The 20115-nt window shown below is 44.3% G+C and overlaps 5 protein-coding genes across 5 annotated transcripts; 1 reads left to right on the top strand and 4 right to left on the bottom strand.

The window, feature by feature from the left end:
• Positions 1-6512: 6512 nt before the first annotated feature.
• Positions 6513-7771, bottom strand: F5J12DRAFT_951398 (kinase-like domain-containing protein; the record flags this gene model as incomplete). The annotated part of the gene is made up of 5 exons (XM_051749810.1): positions 6513-6609; positions 6665-6695; positions 6735-7296; positions 7455-7633; positions 7687-7771. The coding sequence occupies 5 exons, from the start codon at positions 7769-7771 to the stop codon at positions 6513-6515; spliced, it is 954 nt and encodes a 317-aa protein (XP_051597834.1).
• A 2482-nt stretch (positions 7772-10253) lies between these two features.
• On the bottom strand, positions 10254-11156 carry F5J12DRAFT_894930 (uncharacterized protein; the record flags this gene model as incomplete). Its single annotated transcript, XM_051747784.1, has 4 exons — positions 10254-10304; positions 10354-10626; positions 10681-11046; positions 11112-11156. 4 exons carry the CDS (start codon positions 11154-11156, stop codon positions 10254-10256), a joined length of 735 nt encoding a protein of 244 aa, XP_051597833.1.
• Positions 11157-11489: 333 nt separating this feature from the next.
• On the top strand, positions 11490-12639 carry F5J12DRAFT_784485 (uncharacterized protein; the record flags this gene model as incomplete). The annotated part of the gene is made up of 5 exons (XM_051743031.1): positions 11490-11753; positions 11807-12034; positions 12086-12126; positions 12240-12339; positions 12391-12639. 5 exons carry the CDS (start codon positions 11490-11492, stop codon positions 12637-12639), a joined length of 882 nt encoding a protein of 293 aa, XP_051597832.1.
• Positions 12640-14022: 1383 nt separating this feature from the next.
• On the bottom strand, positions 14023-14819 carry F5J12DRAFT_724156 (uncharacterized protein; the record flags this gene model as incomplete). Its single annotated transcript, XM_051741507.1, has 3 exons — positions 14023-14250; positions 14328-14557; positions 14600-14819. The coding sequence occupies 3 exons, from the start codon at positions 14817-14819 to the stop codon at positions 14023-14025; spliced, it is 678 nt and encodes a 225-aa protein (XP_051597831.1).
• Positions 14820-16451: 1632 nt separating this feature from the next.
• On the bottom strand, positions 16452-19108 carry F5J12DRAFT_951389 (uncharacterized protein; the record flags this gene model as incomplete). Its single annotated transcript, XM_051749809.1, has 9 exons — positions 18369-19108; positions 18121-18251; positions 17915-18070; positions 17597-17860; positions 17328-17551; positions 17158-17255; positions 17036-17104; positions 16962-16977; positions 16452-16926 (listed from the first exon to the last, which is right to left on the bottom strand). The coding sequence occupies exons 1-9, from the start codon at positions 18748-18750 to the stop codon at positions 16452-16454; spliced, it is 1815 nt and encodes a 604-aa protein (XP_051597830.1). The 5' UTR covers positions 18751-19108.
• Between the last annotated feature and the right edge of the window lie 1007 nt (positions 19109-20115).

Genomic DNA, 20115 nt, shown 5'->3' with positions numbered 1-20115 from the left:
TGACTACTGGTTATGCAATGTTCCTTGGAACATCCCTCATTCCTTGGCATTCTCATAAACAGAAGATGATCACACTCTCTTCTACAGAAGCTGAGTATATGGCTCTCTGTGATGCTGCATGTCAAATCAAATGGCTTAATATGCTATTTGATGAACTTAAACTTAAAACTGAAAAGACCATATTATACTGCAACAATATGGGTGCTTGCTTTATTGCTGAAAACCTGGTCTCAGATGGACAATCAAAACATATTAATGTCCAATGGCATTTTGTACATGAATGTGTACAAGATGGTTTGTTTGGTATTGAATATGTTCAAACTGACAGACAAAAAGCCAATGGTCTTATGAAATCTCTGACATGGCAGAAGTTCAAAACTAATTGCTCGTCAATGGGACTTGTTACTCTTCCATTTTAGAGCAAGGGGGAGTGTTGAAATTCTGACTATATAGACACATCTAGACTTACACATTGTGATACATGTGTAGTGTCACATGACATGCTGAGTGATACAGCTCCACAATGATGTCACTATACCTCTTGCACTATAGAGTATCTGAATTTCCCACTATAAATTGTGTTTCATGTTGGACAATTTGCCTACCCAGTTGGAATCTCAGGCACTGGTCTATGTAGCCACAAGCCAGGACTGGGCCAATGAAAATGGCATTCCCCTGATCAAGCTTGGTTGACCTGTCACTGTCCTAAATGTTGACAGGACTCCTAATGTCACTGGCAACATCACCCATGTCACTTTCCTTGTTATGAACTACCAGGGGCATTGAGAGTCCATCTGGGCCCAGGTCACTATGCTTGGGACTCACCTTCTTATCCTTGGTTACACCTGGCTTCGAAAACACAACCCAGAGGTATGCTGGGAAACAAAGGAGGTAAAACTGTCACAGTGCCCTCAAGAATGTCATGACCTCACCCCAAGGACTAGGAGGGAAAGGTTGGATGAAGAACAGGAAGCACAGGATATGGAGTACCTCTACCCAAAGCTTCACTCCACTAGGGTCAGAGCCAGTACCACTGAGGAGCTCATTCCAAAAGAATACCATCAGTATCTCAAGGTGTTCTCAAAAGAAGAGTTGGAAAGAATGCCACTCTGTAAACCATGGGCCCACACCATAGACCTGAAAGACACCTTCACTCTGAAGTGAGGACAACTCATCCCCCATTCCACAGAAGAACAAAAGGAGGTTTTGGACCTCCTTGAGGACCAGCTGTGCAAAGGGTATATCTGTCCCTCGAAGTCACCTCAGATGTCACCAGTGTTCCTTGTCCTGAAGAAGGATGGGAAGAAGCGAATGGTACAGGATTACTGTTATCTCAAAGAGCACACACTCAAGAATGCATACCCCCTCCCTCTTATCTCTCAGCTCATGGATAAACTCAAAGGGTGTAAACTCTTCACCAAGATGGATCTCTGTTGGGGGTACAACAATGTTTGTGTCAAGGAAGGGGATGAGTGGAAGGCCACCTTCATCACACACAAGGACACCTATGAACCACACTGGTCATGTACTTTGGCCTTTGCAATTCACTGTCCAACTTCCAGAACATGATGAATGACATCTTTGGTGACATGGAGGACATCCTGGTGGTTTATATCAATGATCTCATGATCTTTCATGAGAACAGACAATGAAACTGAACATGACAAAATCATCCTAAAGGTCTTGAGAAGGTTGGAGGAAAATGATCTCTTTGTCAAACCAGAGAAGTGCTTCTTCAAACAAAAGCAGGTAGAGTTCTTGGGCATGGTGGTGGGCATTGATGGAGTCAAGATGGACAAGGGGAAGGTTAAGGCTATAACAGAATGGCTGATGCAAACAAAGGTCCACTCAGTCTGAGCCTTCTTAGGCTTGGCAAACTTTTATTGTCACTTCATCAAGGACCTGCTCAGATAGCCTGCCCCCTTAATGACCTCACCAGGAAAGACAAACTCTGGACCTGGGGTCCTTGGGAGCAACAAGCCTTTTATATTCTAAAGGTTGTGTTTACCACTGCCCCTGTGCTTGCCTTCCCTGATCAGGATAGGGAGTTCTGCCTTGAAACTGATGCTTCAGGCTTTGCTACCAGCACTTTCCTCTCTGTGAAATGTGAGGATGACCTCTGGTGACCCATTGTTTTCTACTCCCATTCTATGTCCCCCCCCCAAATGTAACTACCAGCTGTTTGATAAGGAGATGTTGGCCATAATCCATGCTCTTGAGACATGGTGTCACTACCTCAAAGCCACTCCATACCAGTTTGAGATCTGGATGGATCATTTGAACCTTCAGTATTTGTTGTGACACTATTAAACAACATTACTGATGGGCCTGTCTTTATGTTTCATCAGAGGTACATCTTACTGTGGATGGGCCTGTCTTTATGTTTCAACAGGGTACATCTTACTGGGGCCAGGCCTGCCCATATGTTTTGACAATATAAATAATACTACTGAAGGGCCTGTCCATATGTTGTGATGCTATATATGAGATTACTGACAGGCCTATCTTTATGTTTCTTCAGAGGTACATCTTACTTTGGATGGGCCTGTCCATATGCTGTGACAATATAAATAATACTACTGAAGGGCCCATCCATATGTTGTGACTCTATTAAATGATATTAGTGATGGGCCTGTCTTTATGTTGCAACAGGGGTATGGCTTATTATGAATGGGCCTGTCTATATGTTGCAACAACATAAATGATATTACTCCCAGGCCTGTTTATATGTTGCCAAGTGTGTATTCTAATCATAGACAGGCCCATCCTTATGTTGTGACCCTCTCCATGTTATGATAGGTGGGCCCACCTTAATGTTGCAACAGGGGTGTAACCTACCAGGACAGGCCCATCCATGTCTTACAGCAGCTCAGTATACTTAATTGGTCACAGGCCTGTCTAAATGTTTCAACATCCTTACCCACCATGGACCCTCCCATATGTTGTGGTAATGCACTTACAGGCCTGCACATATGTTGCTCTCACTTTAGTTCCTTGGGCCTGTCCATGTGGACTAGCTAATCTATTTAGGCAGGCCCATCTTGGGGTCTATATATGTGTTGGTGTTTTGCTGCACAGGCTGCCCATGTGTTGTGACTAAGTGTGACTACACTATGTGTCAGGAAACAGACTATATAGTATGGAGACTGGTAATGCTGGTCTCACAAAGATTGCTAATATGATTGGTAAGAATAGTATTGGTAATGTATGACCAAGACAACTGGAGACTGGGGCAGAGACAAGGGTGGACTGGGGATGAGGCTGGGTTGGGCTCAACCAAAATGACATGCACTGCAAAGCAGTGCTAACTGCACTAGACCAACTGGAGGTAAGCATTTGGAGAGGCCAAGTTCAGCCAGGGTCAAGGCATGGCTATGACATAAACCCTGTACATACTTCATAGCACCTCAGTCAGCATATCAACAAAGTATTACCCTCAGTTCTGTATCACCCTCTGAGTCTACTCAATAGCTAAAGCTGAGCCTTAAGCTATCCCTGGCCCCTGTCCTGGACCTCTCCCCAGCTTGCATAATGGTACAGCACATAAGCTGAGACCAAGGGAGGTAGATCCAACCCCAGACTGGCTGCCCTCTGTGCACACTCTGGGACCAGTCAGGTTCCCACAGCCCTTGCCTTGACTCCAGACCTCTGGACTTGGTCCCTAACTCCTGACCTCAACTCCAGTCCAACCAGACTTAGTCCCTGTCTCCCTGCCTTGACCCCTGTCAACCAGACTTAGCCCCTGTCACTCAGCCTTGAAACCCAGTCACCTGAGGGTAAACCTATACTTGACACCTTAAATGCAGTCCACCCAAATCTCAGGATGAAATGTGAGCACCCTCCAGCAAAATCTAGATTTTGGCAATGTCAACCTGCCCATGAAGGGGTGGTGGTGCAGCAGACCTGTAATAATCAAGTGATACCTTGAGGTCTTCACCTAGGCCACTAGGGACAGTTGTCCTACCAAAAGTGAGATCCCCTGAGCAGTAATCTGCCAATGACATCTGTTTTGATTTGCTTAGGATTTCAGCTAGTGAGCTTCTTTGGTAGCAGGATCACTTACTCACTTCTTTCTCCATAGTTGGTGACTGCTGGTTAGCCTAAGTGCACTCCTGTATAAAACTATGCAAAATGGTTAGGGAAAGATTTATCATAACAGGAGTACCATGTTAGAAAAAAATTACAGCCATTACATGTGACTGTATGTAATTACAATGAATGATGTATGTTAGTGCCCAGCCAATGGGTAAAGTTTTCATTGGCATGGCATTGTAATCTGGGGGTTGCTGATTGGATTGCCTGACAATGGCCAGTTGCCACAAGCCAGGAACACGTGATTGGAATGCTATTGTCAGTCATTGACTGCTGATTGGAGTGCCTGACAATGGCCAGATGCATTACAATGCTATTGTAAGCCATTGCCAAGCATGTCAATGGGGCAGAATCCAATACAACACTCCTATAATTAGTGTAATGCTATTATCTTCACTGTAACATCCACAATCCATATTGCAATAGTATTTTTATTGTAGTGTCTTTCAGATTTGTTGTTATGACCCCATCCATACTACTATTCTACCACCAGTAGTAACTAGTTATGCAGTTTTGTAGGTATCTTCCACTCAACCCACTCTGATGTATCCAAGTCTGGATTAGATCAGGTAATGGATGATGTTTCATAATACATTACTGAATGCATTCCAAGGGAACTAGGTGGGGTGGGGTGGCAGCACCAGGCTGCCTGGCTTAGGGTAGGATGGCAACCAGGGAAAAAGGGATTCCATTCATAGAAAAGATGCAAGGTGTTCTGTACAGTGCACAATGACAATGAGTGCACTGCTAGGATAGGTCCATGTACTGATGCCATAGGACAGAGAAGAGGGAAATGAGGAAATGCAAAGGTAACTGCATTGTCAGCAGGGAAGGGTATAGAAAGTCCAGGCATGCAGCATGATTGGCAGCTGGAAGAAAGGGATAGTGAATACAGGGGGCATGGTGCATGGTGAGGAACCAGGGGAAGAGAGGACAGGAATGACTGCAGGGACATGTGGCATAGTCAGCAGTGAGGGAAGCAGATAACAAGTCTGTGAGGATGTTGCATGGTCATGAACTGGGAGGAAGGAATAGTGACAGGTCCAGGGTGATTATAGGCAGGGGAAGAGGACAGCAATGAGTCCAGGTGCACATTGTATGGTTGGCAGTTGGGGGAACAGGATAGTGAGTTGGAGGTACCCAGACAATTGTGAATGAGACAGTGACAAGTCTGGAGCATGCTGCATGGCCAGTGATGGTCAGAGGGAAGAAACAAGTCTGAGCCAGGGGCGACCCACAGATGTGATGCCTAAATGTACATCAAGTGATGAAGCTGCTTGCAGAACAGAGGAATCCCAACTGTTGACAAGACAGTTAGGAAGCTGGTTGTGTGGGGTGCCATCAGTTAGCACCATATAGGATCAATATGATACAACAGTCGACTACAATACTTGTCCTGGAATCAAATGGTTTGTGTGAGTAGTGAGCACATTCATTGATCACTCACCTGTCTTTATTGTCGAAGTCAGACAACAATGCTGCATTGAATGGTAACTGTTGCATTAGGTGTGAGATTGGACATTGACATGTAACAACAGTGGTGGTTGAAGGGAAAACATATTCAAGTCCTGACACCACACACATTATAACTGCAAGGCATAATTATCCCAAAAAGGTAATCCTCATCTGGATACTGACATGACAGTCAATGATAATCAGAGCTCTGGATTGGCATTTCAAGTCTGTTAGGCCATATGTATGCAATGTTCTACCACCCTACGAAGTTGTGAGTAGGGTGTATCAAACATGAGTTCATTCTTTCATAAAACTAATCATATCTCCCACCACTACCTTGACTTGGCACCCTCTTCTGCCTACTTGCCTCCACCAGAAAGACTATCCCAGTGAGGGGAGAAGACAGAAAGACAACAAATGCATGAAAAATAAACCACACAATGGAAAGCAGGGGTGAATGAAAAAGAGTGTATATGGTCATGGAAGGCACATGAAGAAGCAAATATAGTAGTATATGTTGTATGAGGACAGCACTGAAGGGAATAAGTCTGGCAAAGCGAGAATGGAATAGATGGCCATCCATGCCATTCCACAGAGGGAGATCAGGGTAGCTTGAAAGAAAAGAGCATCCATACTATACAAAAATGATCAATTCAGATGCAATGGCAATTTCATTGTACTGTGGAATGGATGAATCAATAGTGGACATTGAACAGAACTGTAGGTTTGACAAGGCTTGAGGTGCTGAACCATCACCAAGAATGAGTAACACATTGGGCCAGCTGCAAGGGTGGGAGGTGCACTACAGTGACCCAATTCCACCACAGAATGACCCACCAGGTCCTCCGTCCCAACTGCAAACTTTGACCAATTGCAACTGAGCAACCTTACCACTTCCCTCCAACTGCAATCTCAGTTGCACCCAGGGCATGCCCTGCACAAATCAAAAAGTATGAACATGCCCTTCACCAAATATCACCTTCCCTTCCATGAGTTGCTCCACATTGTTGGCCTACAGTGCTGGCAGCATTGGCTTGCAGCTGATTGGTCTGTGAATGAAGCCTAGCAATGATTTAGAGAGTGAAACAATAACAAAGGGAATGGGTGTGGCACTTACATCCTGTCACTGGCACAGTGGTCTTCTTCCTCTTAGACCACTTTTCTTCTGCCAGCGCTTGCCTTCTGACTTGTGCCAGTACTACTGTTCTCAGGAGCATGGCACTGAATGCTCCAGTCGAAGATGTAGTCACACTGGAAGCCCTTGTGAATGAAGAGGTCATGGAAGAGCTTGCAAAGGTAGGAGTAGTCAGGCTTGTTGTTGAACCACAGTGCTCGAGTGTAATTGAGGAATATGCCAAATTCATTAGGGAAGTTGCAGCACAGCAGGTCCATGGGGGTAGTCATGTCCTTCTCCATGATCCAATCATACTTCTGCTTCTTGGTGGCAGCCTTGAGGCCCTGCCAGGGAAGTGCACCATGGAGGAAATACCAGAGCATGTGAGAATGGGACTCCAAGTCATCATGGTGGGCCTGTTCAATGACTAAGTGAGTGTTGATTGAGGTATAATGAGTGGTCCCTGTGAGGTTCTCGTTCTCCCTATACAAGATGTGCAGATGAGTCTTGGGGTCATGGTACTTCTTTGCAAGACCAAAGTCAATAATGTTGACTTGGTTGCCTTGTTTCCCAATTCCTGTCAAGAAGTTGTCAGGCTCGATGTCATGGTGGATAAAATTACAAGAATGAATATACTCAATATGAGAGATGTGGGGATGTAAATTAAATGGGAGAAAGATCAAAATGTATTTACAAACCAACTGGTCAGCTAGCGACAGCATGGTCTTAGGCTAAACTTGTGGCTGCAAAAGTTGAAGAGGTCCTCAAGGGATGGACCAAGCAAGTCCAAGACCATCATGTTGTAGTCACACTCTGTGCTGAACCACCTGACAAATGGAACACTGACACTGCCAGCCAGAGTCTTGTAAACTTTGGACTCATATTCCAACTGAGGGTGCTTTGCTTTGACAGGCTCAAGCTTAATGGCAACTTCTTTGCTGGAGGTGATGTCAATTCTGAGGTAGATGTCACCTGGGGAGTGGTAAGGGTAGGAATACATTTGAGCACATAATGACTCTGCCTACCAAATGTGTCTGAGCCTATCTTCTTACTGAGCCTGTACTTCCCATCAATGTGGAGGCCAAGTCTATGAGAGGCATTGTCTGTCATGGTAATGACAACTGTATGATGGGACTGATGATGTGGCTGGACAACAGAATGAGTGTGCAGAGTGAGGGCATGAAAAACAGTTGAAATAGCAAGATGCAGCAGGCTGTAAAGCACAGTGTAAGTGATGTGTCTCAGGTTGTTAGCAGACACTCCTTTATTTGTTGTGTAGAACCAGCCAGATTGCAGGAAGGCAAGCTTGTATGGGTGCCATGGCTACCTTGGGGGATCAAGGGTGGTCAGATGATGTCTGACACATGAGGTTTAGCATATGAAGATGGTGCAAACACTGGGGATAGGATTTGGATAGGAATTGATAGAATAGCAGCCATTTGAAAATGACATGTCATGCAGTCAGTTTTTTGACTTTAAGTTTTGATTACATAGTTTTGAGTTTAACAAAGTTTAAAATGCTGTGAGGTGCTTACTGATGCTTACATGGTATATCACCTAGTCTATTTGATGATTTGTTATCATACAAACAATGCCAAATAATGAATTGGGACCATCAAGGCTCCCTCTTCTACCCCAACCCATGAAACCATCCTCCTTGTCCATGTGGGCCATTTTCTCAGAGTAATCCCCATAAATATTGGTGCCCACTACAGTAATGTCATCAGGGTATATGTCCAACACAATCAAACCCTTAAAAAATCTGCTTTCAGTCATCCCTGTGCTGTTTCCCCCACCCATACCTGATATGTTCTGCACCTAATCAGTACTGAGACAGCTAGAAATGCCATGGAGGTCAATCTGGCACATCAGAAAAAGATGAACAAACAAAACACCTTTTAACCAGTACATTTTCACCACAGTACAATTAGTTTCAATGCTGGGGTGAGACAAAACATTCCTGTGCACTTCAGGTGGCATGGGAAGCATGGCTAGACTGTGCTCTCAGCTGACTGCAGATGACTGGGAATGGGTGATTTGGTCATATGAGACCATAGGTAATACCCAGGCCTAGATGGATTGATGGAATCTCCTTCCTAGCAGTTCAGTGGACTATCCCCCCCAGGGCACCTGGACTGTAATGAAGGTTTTCAGCTCACCCTAGCCCTCAACCCAGCACCCTTGAGGTGGAAACCCACCAGATAAGAGGTGATTGGATTGTTGGTCATGTTTTTGAGTGCCAGATTAACCATCATGGCTTTTTCAGCATTCTCAGTACTGATTAGTTGCAGAACATGTCAGGTATGGGTGGGGGAAACAGCACAGGGATGACTGAAAGCAGATTTTTTAAGGGTTTGATTGTGTTGGGCATATACCCTGATGACATTACTGTAGTAGGCACCAATAGTTATAGGGATTACTCTGAGAAAATGGCCCACATGGACCAGGAGGATGGTTTCATGAGTTGGGGTAGAAGAGGAAGCCTTGATGGTCCCAATTCATTGTTTGGCATTGTTTGTATGATGACAAATCATCAAATAGACCATGTGATATACCATGTAAGCATTAGTAAGCACCTCACAGCATTTTAAACTTTGTGAAACTCAAAACTATGTAATCAAAACTTAAAGTCAAAAAACTGACTGCATGACATGTCATTCTCAAATGGCTGCTGTTCTATCAATTCCTATCCAAATCACTTGATTCATGGACCAATAGAAAGCCAAGAGTAAGTACCCTATTTCATACACTCATGGTTTAGGGCTATGGTTAGGGGTTATTGCATTTAGTCATAACTAATGTAAAACATACAAACATGTGGTCAGTTTTTTGAGCCACTGTAACTACTTACCCTTTCCCTTGCACTGCATGACATGATGTTCCTTTGCAGGCAGTTCCCAGGCATTCACTGGTGCAGCTGCTGAAACTTCAGCCATCCTCAAGCCAGAATGACTTCTTCTGGCAGATAACTCCTTTCCATGACTAGATACAGATGGTAGAGCTGATGTATGACTGCCTCTGAGTGAAAGATTTGATATGTCAACTGAAAGTGCTGAGGAGACCAAGTTTGCCTGAGAAATGACAACTGAGTCTGCAGCATGCCTGTGGGTTGCTTCTGGCATGTGACATGAAATAGAGGTTGAGTTGAGTCTGTCAAAGTGTAGGTCAGGAGGAGGTGTCAGCTGCCAGGGGCCATTCAACTGTGCCAAGATGTCAGACTCCCATGTGGAAGCTACTGAAGTGTCATTGGATGAGCCCAATGCTGCATTAGCAGAGGCAATACTTGAGGTGTTCCATATGCCCTGATTGAAAAACTCCATCACTTCCAATGACCACTCCCATTTTGATGGTGACTCAATAGCTTGATAAAATACTTGAAGTCATCCTGATACTTGAATCTACTTTCTTCACCAATAGTCATAAGCTCACAGTCACTCAATAATAAGTACCATGCCTGTTATACATTTGTCAGAATATCCAGACCAGAAGAAAAAGGTGATGCAAGACTTACAAAGGTAGAAGTGATGGCAATCAGGCCAGCCAAAGGGCTGGATATCCTCAACTTCTGACCTTGTCCCTGTGGACCACCCCTTCACTTGCCGGTCAGGACTCCCTTGCCAAAAACCATGACCCAGATGATTTTCTAGAAGTAATTAGCATATATATAGTTGTAAGTAGTGAAGAAAACTTACACTAACCAGGAGTGGGGTTTTGAATAAATCCCTGGCCACCAAGGCATCTGGTTTGGGAAAGAGGATTGGTGAGAGAGGGGTATAGTGAGCATCCACATTCCCTGGGTGCATCTTCAGCAGCACTCTCACAGTCTTGTTTGATCCACATGGAGCTCTTGAATTCTCATTTGCGAATAAGTTGGCACTAAGTTCCAAGTGTGCAAAGAGTTGCTGCACATTATCCTTAACAGATTTGAGGATGTTGGGCCTCTCAGCCCCAACTGCATTTGAAAACTAAAAGGGGATCAACACCAGCCTTCAAATTATGGATTGGGAATGTTGACTTACCACATGGCCAGAGTTACCATATGTTGTTGCACAGACCTTGAGGTCACTGGGTAGCATGAAATAAAGTTCCACTTTGAAGCCTGCAATTTTTGATTCAGGCATACTCCAGTGAGCAGGGTCAGTCAGATTGTATCCAGGTGGCAGAGTGATGAGTGGGAAAACATCTTTAGGGACCCAGAAATGATAGAAGAAACAATACTTTTTTGCCTTGGTGACAATGTTGTTGTCCAATATGGTATTTGGATTGTTCTCTACAGCTTTCTTGCAGCTCTGTGGGAGGGTGGAGAGTAGACTGTTGTAGTTGATTTGTAGCTTCTTCATCTGAATGTGAAGCTTCAAGTATGCCAGCTGAGTGGCACTGAGTGCCTGTTACCATAGTGTAAGTGATAACTGTGTCAAAACTGAATGAATGATAAAGAAAAGGGATATACACTGTGTAGCTGGGGAGCACTAGCATCCAGAGGTGGTTTGCACATGATTCTATGCCATTCTCAAAGCTCCTCAAGGTCAGGGGTCTTGTCATTGTCAGAGTGGTCTAAGCATGAGTCAGCACCTGAAGAATCTGAACCAATGTTATGAAGGGCATCTGTAGAGTCCTCAGGCATGCCTACAAAAGAGAACTTGATGACAATTTGAGCCAAAGTTGACAAGAGGACAAAAACATCACTACTCAGCCTGGGTCTGTTTTACATTGCAAGCCTCCTTAAAAGCTTTCAAGCCCACCCTGACTCTGAGAAGAGAGCTGCTGGGTGATGTAAAATGCATGTCAGTGAGATGACAACAAGAAACATTTACTCATGACACCAGCAATGTGCAGCACATCTTCAGGAATCATTTCAATGGGTGTTCTGTCACTGAAATGCCTTTTTAGCTGTGTGATGATGCTTATACAAGGCACGAAATGCACATTCCCATGCCCATTTTGCCTAGTCCCTTTTGAGGAGTTTTGGGACTTATTGAAGACCTATGAAATGCACACTACCAAGCAACATCAAGAAGTGCTGGTGTTATATGAGCAGAAGAAGTCAGCCAGTGAGAAGAAACTGAAATCTCTTGGGTTACATCCCATCAAGGTAGGGCTTTGACATGCATAATCTATGTTTATGACTGACAGAATGTATGATAGAACATTTTTTGGTTGGTAGAACACTCAGAGCCTGAACAGGCTGCAAGCTTTGAGCCACTTCACTCCCTGCATGGCAGCTTGGGAGGCAAGCACATGCATGAGGAGCTCAAGATTGTTGCCAATGAACTTGGCCATGATTTTGAGACATGTTTAGAAGAATGGTATGACAATTCAATTGGGCTGTGGGGCTGTCTGACTATCACTCAGGGTTTCTGCCTTTCCGCATTGGTGAGGCCTCACACATTTTGATACTGTGATCCACATCACATTTTCTGACAGAAACAAAATGTGAGATCTCACCAGGGTAATCTAATTAGGATGTGTGTTTAAATGTGGCTAACAATCTGGAATAGCAGTGTTTCTATGCTGCTCTCAACATTTTGATGTCCACAACATCTCAAGCTGGGTACCAGTTGCTGCATATGATCTGCAGTTACCTACAGCTTGAAACTCTCATCAGGCTTGACATACACACTGAGGCAACCCTTGGAATGATTGAACATGAACTTCCCATTTTCAGTGGTGAACTCAAGGTATTCCACTCCTTCGGTTGGTCATTATCACACAATGATTGTTGAAAATAGGTGTACCAATCCTGTGTTCATCATTTGCATGATACAGGCCTCAAGGACAATTGGAACTTTCCCAAGGCACACCTCTGGAAGCATGTTACCCATGACATTCAGAGAAAAGGCACTGTTCATAATTACAGTGCTTGGCCAAATGAGAAGATGCATGGTCTGCTCAAAGATGCATACCAGGATTGTTCTAATGGAAAGGATGTTGCAGGGCAGGTGCATATCAAGTCCTTACTTAGAGATGTTGTTGCATGATGTTTCATTTAGATTCTCTGTATTGACCATCATTGATTTGCAATAAAACTCATTCAAGCATGAATTGATGCAGGAAACAAATGTGTTACTCATTTCACTGATGATGGTGACAGAAATGACAACAAGGACAACAATGAGCCATTTGAAGGAAACACCAGGCTCAGTGCACCCCAGCAACCTAGCTCGCTTTCTGATGTTGAGAACACTCACTGGGATGATCAGGCATTTGAGAGATTCTGTCAGAGGCTGGAAAATTTCCTCAATGCTTGCCTCCCCACTTATGGGTACCCCCTCAATGCATGGATGTGATTACAAGGAACAGATACAGTATGTCCTACTTCCTCATCTGTATACAGACTGATCCCCTGGCATTCCCCTCAAGGTCTGGGAGTATCAGTATTTGAAGGTTAGCTACACTTCAGTGGTGGACTGGAAGGTCACTGTGAACCACATCAGATGTAGTCCAAGTTTCCATGGTTGGCCACAATACGATTGTGCTCTCATTCAACTTTCGGAGACCAAGGCTGCCTTTGTTCAATTCATATTCATGTTCACTTGCAAAATTGCAGCATTTGAGGATGTTTTTCAGTTTGCACTCATTCAGCCACTCATGGCTGGGACCAGAGTGCGCAGGTTGGACCAATATTTCTGACTTACCCAAGTCAAAGCCATATCCTGTGCAGCATTGATATTCATTCCCATAAAGTCAATCATTTGGGGCAAATTGCTTTACCTGGATCCAAGCCACCAAAGCAAGTTTTTAGTCATTGAGCATACTGATGGTGACATGTTCCTTCGCATGAAGAGATGGACTCATACTTGGTGCTGAGTGCCAGTAGCAGCCAAACAGGATTCAAGTTCTGACTCTGACCAGATGTCAGCCAAAACTCAAGGCAATACTTTGGGTAAGTGATCCCTGTTGTTGTGTATTACTTCATTCAAACTGATTTGGTTGTATACTGGTAGGGTCAGTACAATCAAACCCAGATGTTGGAGGGCCAGCATCAGAATGAATGTGATCAGTTTGTGATATGCAATTCTTTGTACACCATGCTATTACATCCTATCACATTGTGATATTACTGTTATTACTGGTAAGGCTGTCAGGGAGCAACTGCATGGCTGGGTTTCATAAGTACAATTGATTTGCAGACAAAATAGTGCTTACAGTTCTTCATAGTCAGCTGACAAGATAAGAATAACTGGAAAGAGTCACTGGCAAATGTTGTCATAGCATTCATGCAGGTAGCCAACCTTTGAGAGCTCCGCAACCTTCTCAAGGAGCTTATAGAAGGCTTCATGCCAGATGACACACTTGAAATTTACATAGCCAGTCTTTCTCTCCTCACTCACAAGCTCAGGAACCTGCAAAAACCTGTTCAATCAATTTATTACTCTAAAACAAAGAGATATTATACTCACAATTGGAAGCCAGCCTACCACACAGCCACCACTGTATTGTTCACCATTGCAAATGTGAACTGGGAGGTTGGCACAACTCACTACCATGGGGTAACCCTTGACAGTACCATGAGATGACAGCTGTGTCTTGTCAGCATAAAGAATAAATGCAAATGGAACAGAATTCTCTGCATGCATGGGTAACCGTGACTTCATTTGCATAACAGGAAGAAACACAGTGAATTTACACAGTACAATGGTATGAAATAATATTAATTACAATGCACTTGAATATCCCACCAATGATTGCCCATCCAAGGTTCAGTGTAGAAGCATTCATACATCTCACCATCAAGTTTGAAGACCTGTTCAGCATCCCAGACAAAGTGTGGTTCAAGAAAAGGATTTTGCAATAAATTGAGGGCCAAGTCCCACAGAGGGCAGATGTGGATGGGGAATGTCATGTCACTGCCCTTATAGGGCACAGCAATTTCAAACTTCAAGAACTGACAAGTGGCTGGGAAGTGAGCCACTTGTCAAAAGCACACTGGAAATAAACAACTTGCTGGTGTTAGTTGTGCCACCATTCTATCCAAAGTGGTGCAAAGCCCAGCATCATTATGCAGTGTGATGCTTGCTGTTCCTTGCCATATACAATGAATCGACTTGAGAAGGGAATTGACCTGAGTTGAGCTAAGCCCAGCTTCAATGGCAACAGTAGCAAAAATGTAATCACCCTCTGAAGCAAAAGGGCACCAGGGCTCACAGTCTGGGGCCATGTATTTGAGGTTTTGCTGGCCAAAATTTTCAGCAGATTGGAAAAGTGTTGGGCACTTGCTATGGGGATGAAATCCAGTCTTGAATTCAGGACAATGGTTGTTTCGGACATCCAGCACAGTGGAGTTCACTGAGTGACCCACCACTTGGGCTGCAATTGACATGTCAGAATCAAGATTCATCACAAACAACAGGAGATGAGTTGAATTTCAGTTAGAGATGAACATTCCAAACTTACCTGAGTCTGGTATATTCCTACCACAAGGACTCATCATACCCATCAACATGTCATGTTCATTGAGAGCAAAGCCAGTTGGTGATCCTGTCTTGCAAAGTGTAAGCATCAAGAGCAACACTAAGGTGGTCTATGTACCAGGAATTGATTGTGAAGGGCCCACTGACAGCTGCCTGAGTGGCACTGGTATTACAGCCACTGCAGAGCCCAAAGACCCAGTGATGCCAGGGTGCACTAATGATGCAGATGTAGCTGCAACTGCTTCCTTGGCAATTTCAGCTAGTAAACAACCATTGTAGATTAATGGACAGATGAGAGGGGGGAAAGGTATTGACTTACTTCAACAAACATCTCATATGTATGCCTTATTGTGTTTGTCTCATTCTTTGCAGTTCACATGCTCCTTCACACAACTGGTCTCATGCTTTTTGATTCCTTGTGGTAGATAGAGATTACTGCAGTGCTTGCAAGGTTGCTTAGTGGATGACATTTTTGACTGCTGGTAATTTTGATGTGGGGGCATGGTGGATGGAAGGCAATGGGCAAAGCTGATTTGGGTCCGAAATGACCCATAATATTATGATATGTAATTGATAAGTTAGATCAGAAAATCAATAATGATCATATCACATGCACTCGCAATGATTCATTGGGCTTAAGGTACACATCCAAATACCGAATGGAGTATTGTTATGGCATTGATATGATAAGACAAGATAAGATATCTTTACATTGACATTGTTATGCCATTGAATCAGGCATCTCAGTTGCATAACAAGCCACCAGGATTGTCATGGCACTCTACTTTTTTGCAACACATGAGCCAGCAAAGGTGCATCCCATGCCCAGCACCTCAGGGATCTGGTCACCACAGTTTTCCAATCTTGTGTGTGTAGAGGATTTGGAAGCTCACCCCACACCTTGATAAATGGTAGTCTTTCTGCTCTCTGTTTTACAATCTACCAGTTTCTCTCGAACCATGACATACTCTTGTGTCTATCCATTGTCTCTAGCAAACCCTTCACTACTGCTGCTTCTGGTCTCATGATTTGCTTCAGCTATGGTGTTACTAAGAATGGTCATCATGATGTGTCAACCAGTACATTTTCTCTGATGACTCAATGAGCTGGAACCTTAAGCACAAGCAAGGGACTACTAAACAAGGGAAAGTGGTGGGAAAACAGGATTCATATGCAAGATAGTACAGTAAGCATTTATTGATATTTCAAGTAGTGTCATGGGCTTGGAGAGTCACAACATTTGAATGATGTTCGATCAGTCCACCTAGGAAGAAACATGATGTCAACAGTCAGTGGTGATCTGAAAAAGGTTCAAACCTTGGGTCATTTTTTGTGTTGAGTTTCATGGGTTGAGTCTTCCAGATTTGGTCATTTATTCATCAGGATAAAAAGTCCTCAACAGCAGTCACAAGGTGTTCTCTAAAAATGGTGTGGAGACCTTCAAGTGGAGCGACATAGGCCAGTGGCTCCTGTGGCAAGCACTTTTCACTTTCAATGTAAGCTAGCTTAAGCTCCCCATGCATCATTGCAACCTGTCGACCTGCAGGCTTAAAATGGGGTGGAAGGATGTGGAGGTCCAGATTGTTGGAAAACTCATAGAAATGAACTTTGAGCTGTCTGGGAAAGAGGTCCTTTGAGTAATCCTCCTGTTTTGATGACCATTGGCCGTGTGGTTGGTCAACATGGTAATAGAGTATGCACATTTGAATCCACCACAAAGACTCCATATTGTGCAGGGGATTGAACCTGAATGGGGGACTGTAGACTTCATTGAAAAATCCAGGTGGCTTAAAGAGGTATGTTTGACCTTCAACCTCGCAAGCCATGAAATTCATGGTTCCCTTTAACATGTCTCTGAAAGTGCATGGGTGGATGAGATATCGACTTACTGTGCAGATCTCATGTCTGTTTGGGGCATTCATACATTTTGCATACTCCAGGTCAGCTAACTTCCCCACCTCACCCACATGTGAAGAGTTTGTGGCACTGACATCATGGTGCACCCAATCTACACTGTGCAAAATTTCCAAAGCTGATAATTATATATAAGCCTCCAGCAAAAGCTCATCATATAACTTAGCAAACCTTCATGAATATCTTGCAGTGTTTGAAACATGGTATCGAGGTGCTGAAGTTTGTATATAGGTGTGCAAACTTCCTGGAACACCAGATGAAAATGGATCCTGTGATGGATTTTTGAATGATTGGTGGCACCCTAGACACAAGAAAAACTTGGTGGGAGTCCTTCGCTGGACCTGGTCGGCTTTGCCTTCCATTTACCATCGACAGGTAGTGCATATGAAGGACAGTCGGCTGGCAGATCAGATGTGTGTAGAAGGCTGGTGGTGCCATCAACTGTCCCATTCACAATCACATCTCCTGCTTCAACAACAGTGAGAAAATATTTTCTAGCCTCATTCTCTGCCTCAATGCCCTTCAGCTCCCACAAGTCACCAAATATTTTTTGAAGGATTTTATCCTCATGATCTCAGTCACACTCTCTCCAAGAATTCTTTAGTATGACAGGTTCCATGTTCAATTTTCCATCTCGAGGCATAGGATAGACTTCGAAGACCCAAGACCCAAGACCCATCACACCATCAGTGCCGAAATTGGAAATGACATTCATGGTTTGGTATTTGATGGTTCCCCCATTTTCTGAATGCACAGTGATGATGTATTGAGTTTTACCCTTGACACACACTCTCCAGATTGTTGGATCCCATCTGAGCTCATGGTCTTTTGCAAACACAAGGGCACAGAAGAAGTGGATGAGGTTTTCTGGCTCCTGTTGAGAGAGTCAGTCATGAACAGCAATAGAGTTGACAATGTGACCACTAACAGTAAGGAAACTGAATGACTTGCTGATGAGCATGACTGCCCAGCAAGTGAACCAAAACCTCATTTGTGTGTTCTCAATGGTAACACCAAATGTTGCATGGCAACATGGGTTGCTATGCATAATATGGTGCAGACTCCATATTACCTTCTTGTCATCCTATCATACCAAATTAGCGATGCTGGAATAGAAGCATAGCTGTCACTCACATCTTTGCACTCAGCAGTCCCATCACCCTTTTTGAACTCAAATGAAACAGCAATATCATCCCATGAATCATGATCAGAGCCTTTGGCTTCATTCTTCTTGGCCTCTTGCATGCCAACACTCTTCTTCTCCACTCACAGCAAGTACGCATCCAGGTGAGTTGAATTGGAGCGATTGGAGCATGGTGAATGTGCAGGTCGTGACACAAACTCAAGCCTTGCTGAGGTGTGCATGACTCTGCCAGCCTCACTGACAATTGCCTCAAAAACTGCTGAAAGGGGTCCAAACACCTGCTCCTCAGATACACCTGAAACCTTTGGCTCCTTCTTAAACGCAGTCCACCCTGAGTCTTGGGACAAAACCTGAGAGGCCTCCAGCGAAGTCGAAGTCTTGATTTCAGCAATGCTGATCTCTGCATGAAGGGGTGGCAGGGCAGCAGACTTGAAATAATCCAATGATACTTGAGGGATTGCACCTAGGTCATTGAGGACAGCCATCCTGCTGAGAGCAAGGTCTCCTGAGTGATAACCTGTTAATGATGTCTGTTTTGGCCTAGTTAGGGTGTCAGGTGTGGTGGGCTTTGTTGGTGGCAGCATGACTGTTCTCTCCATAGTTAAACCAAAGAAATACATGTTTGTTCAGCAAGAAGAGTGTAGAGCCTGGTCAGCGACTGCTTTGGACAAGTTCAGCAGTGGGGGGCAATGACCTTTAATACATATGCCAAAGTCCAAGTCAGGTTTTGATTTGTTTGGCCAAGAAATGGAATCCTACACATGAGGACAACAATGGGTCCCAACGCAGGTCCCTGTTTCAGATTATAGACAAGCCTTCTCTGGTGCTGTGAAGGCAGGACCCACAACATGTGTAGTGGCATGGAAGTGACAGAGCCCACAATAGACACACTGGCAGTTTCAATAATTAGGGTGGATCAAAGGTGGCTCAAAGTTAAAATGTGGAAAGAACATGCGAGCAAACTCAAGTGCAGTTGAGTTGTGAGTTTGTGGGTGAACATTGAAGCTCCGACAGGAGACTTGAACTCCACATAAAAAGCCTGTGACCCAGAAAATGGATGTGTAGATAATGATATTAAAGCTCCGATTTAAAGTTAAAACTCCGCAGAAAAGCGTGCATGCTTATCAATAGAGAGATCTAGCATCAGTTCTTATCACCATCCTCCTCTATTTTGCCCTCCTCCAGCTGAGATGAATTTGGTGGGCCTGCAGCAGGATCAAAAAAATCTCCAGATGGTGAGTGGCTGGCTTGAGGTGTCACATCACCACCCTCTCAAGCACATCAGACCCTCAAGGGAGGGGAGGATAAGCATGTCATGTGGGGATGTTGTGAAGTAATGCAGGGAGTGGAGGTGAGGGAGACAGGGGAGAATTCTCATGAGCAGTGGGGGTCCAGCATGATCCAGCTCCATTATGACAGGACCAGTGCCTGAGTCTGTGGCACTGGTAACATGTGAAGGAGTAAAGGGGATGGCCTTCAGGGACATGCATGCATCCACTGAGATAGTAGTGGAATTGCCATTGCCCAGTGGGGATGGGGAGAAAGGGTTCACATGGGAGGGTGGCAGTGGTTTGGACAGTGTTAAAGTAGGCATTATTGCAACCTACCCAAGCGGTGTTGTGGAGAAGAGCCTTCCAATCACTTTGATGTTCATGGGTAGGCATAATGCCATTGAGGAACAATACAGTTTGTTTAAACAACAACTTGCCTTTGTTGAGCCTATCAACTGGAACCTCCAGCTCCTATGCTTTTTCTTCTTCTCTTGGCAGGTTGTCCCACATCATGGTGGTCCCTGGCTTCTTTACATGATTGCAGATCTTGAACAGGGGTGGAGCTGTGAAAGCCTGGGTCTGGTGAGCCATAAACAGGTTGCTGGTAGCCATAATGATGGCATCCTGGACCTCTCCATTGCTCTGACAAGAGGTTGATCAACCAGGGGTTGGCCTCCAGTCAGGGTCCAAACTCTAAGTTTATCAGTGATTGCC

The sequence above is a fragment of the Pisolithus orientalis genome (genome assembly GCF_024613125.1).
Source record: "Pisolithus orientalis strain OTSU chromosome Unknown F5J12scaffold_26, whole genome shotgun sequence".
In the NCBI taxonomy this organism is placed as follows: Eukaryota; Fungi; Basidiomycota; class Agaricomycetes; order Boletales; family Pisolithaceae; genus Pisolithus; species Pisolithus orientalis.
Note: the sequence above shows the minus strand (reverse complement) of the source record. Positions and strands in the feature narration are given on the sequence as shown.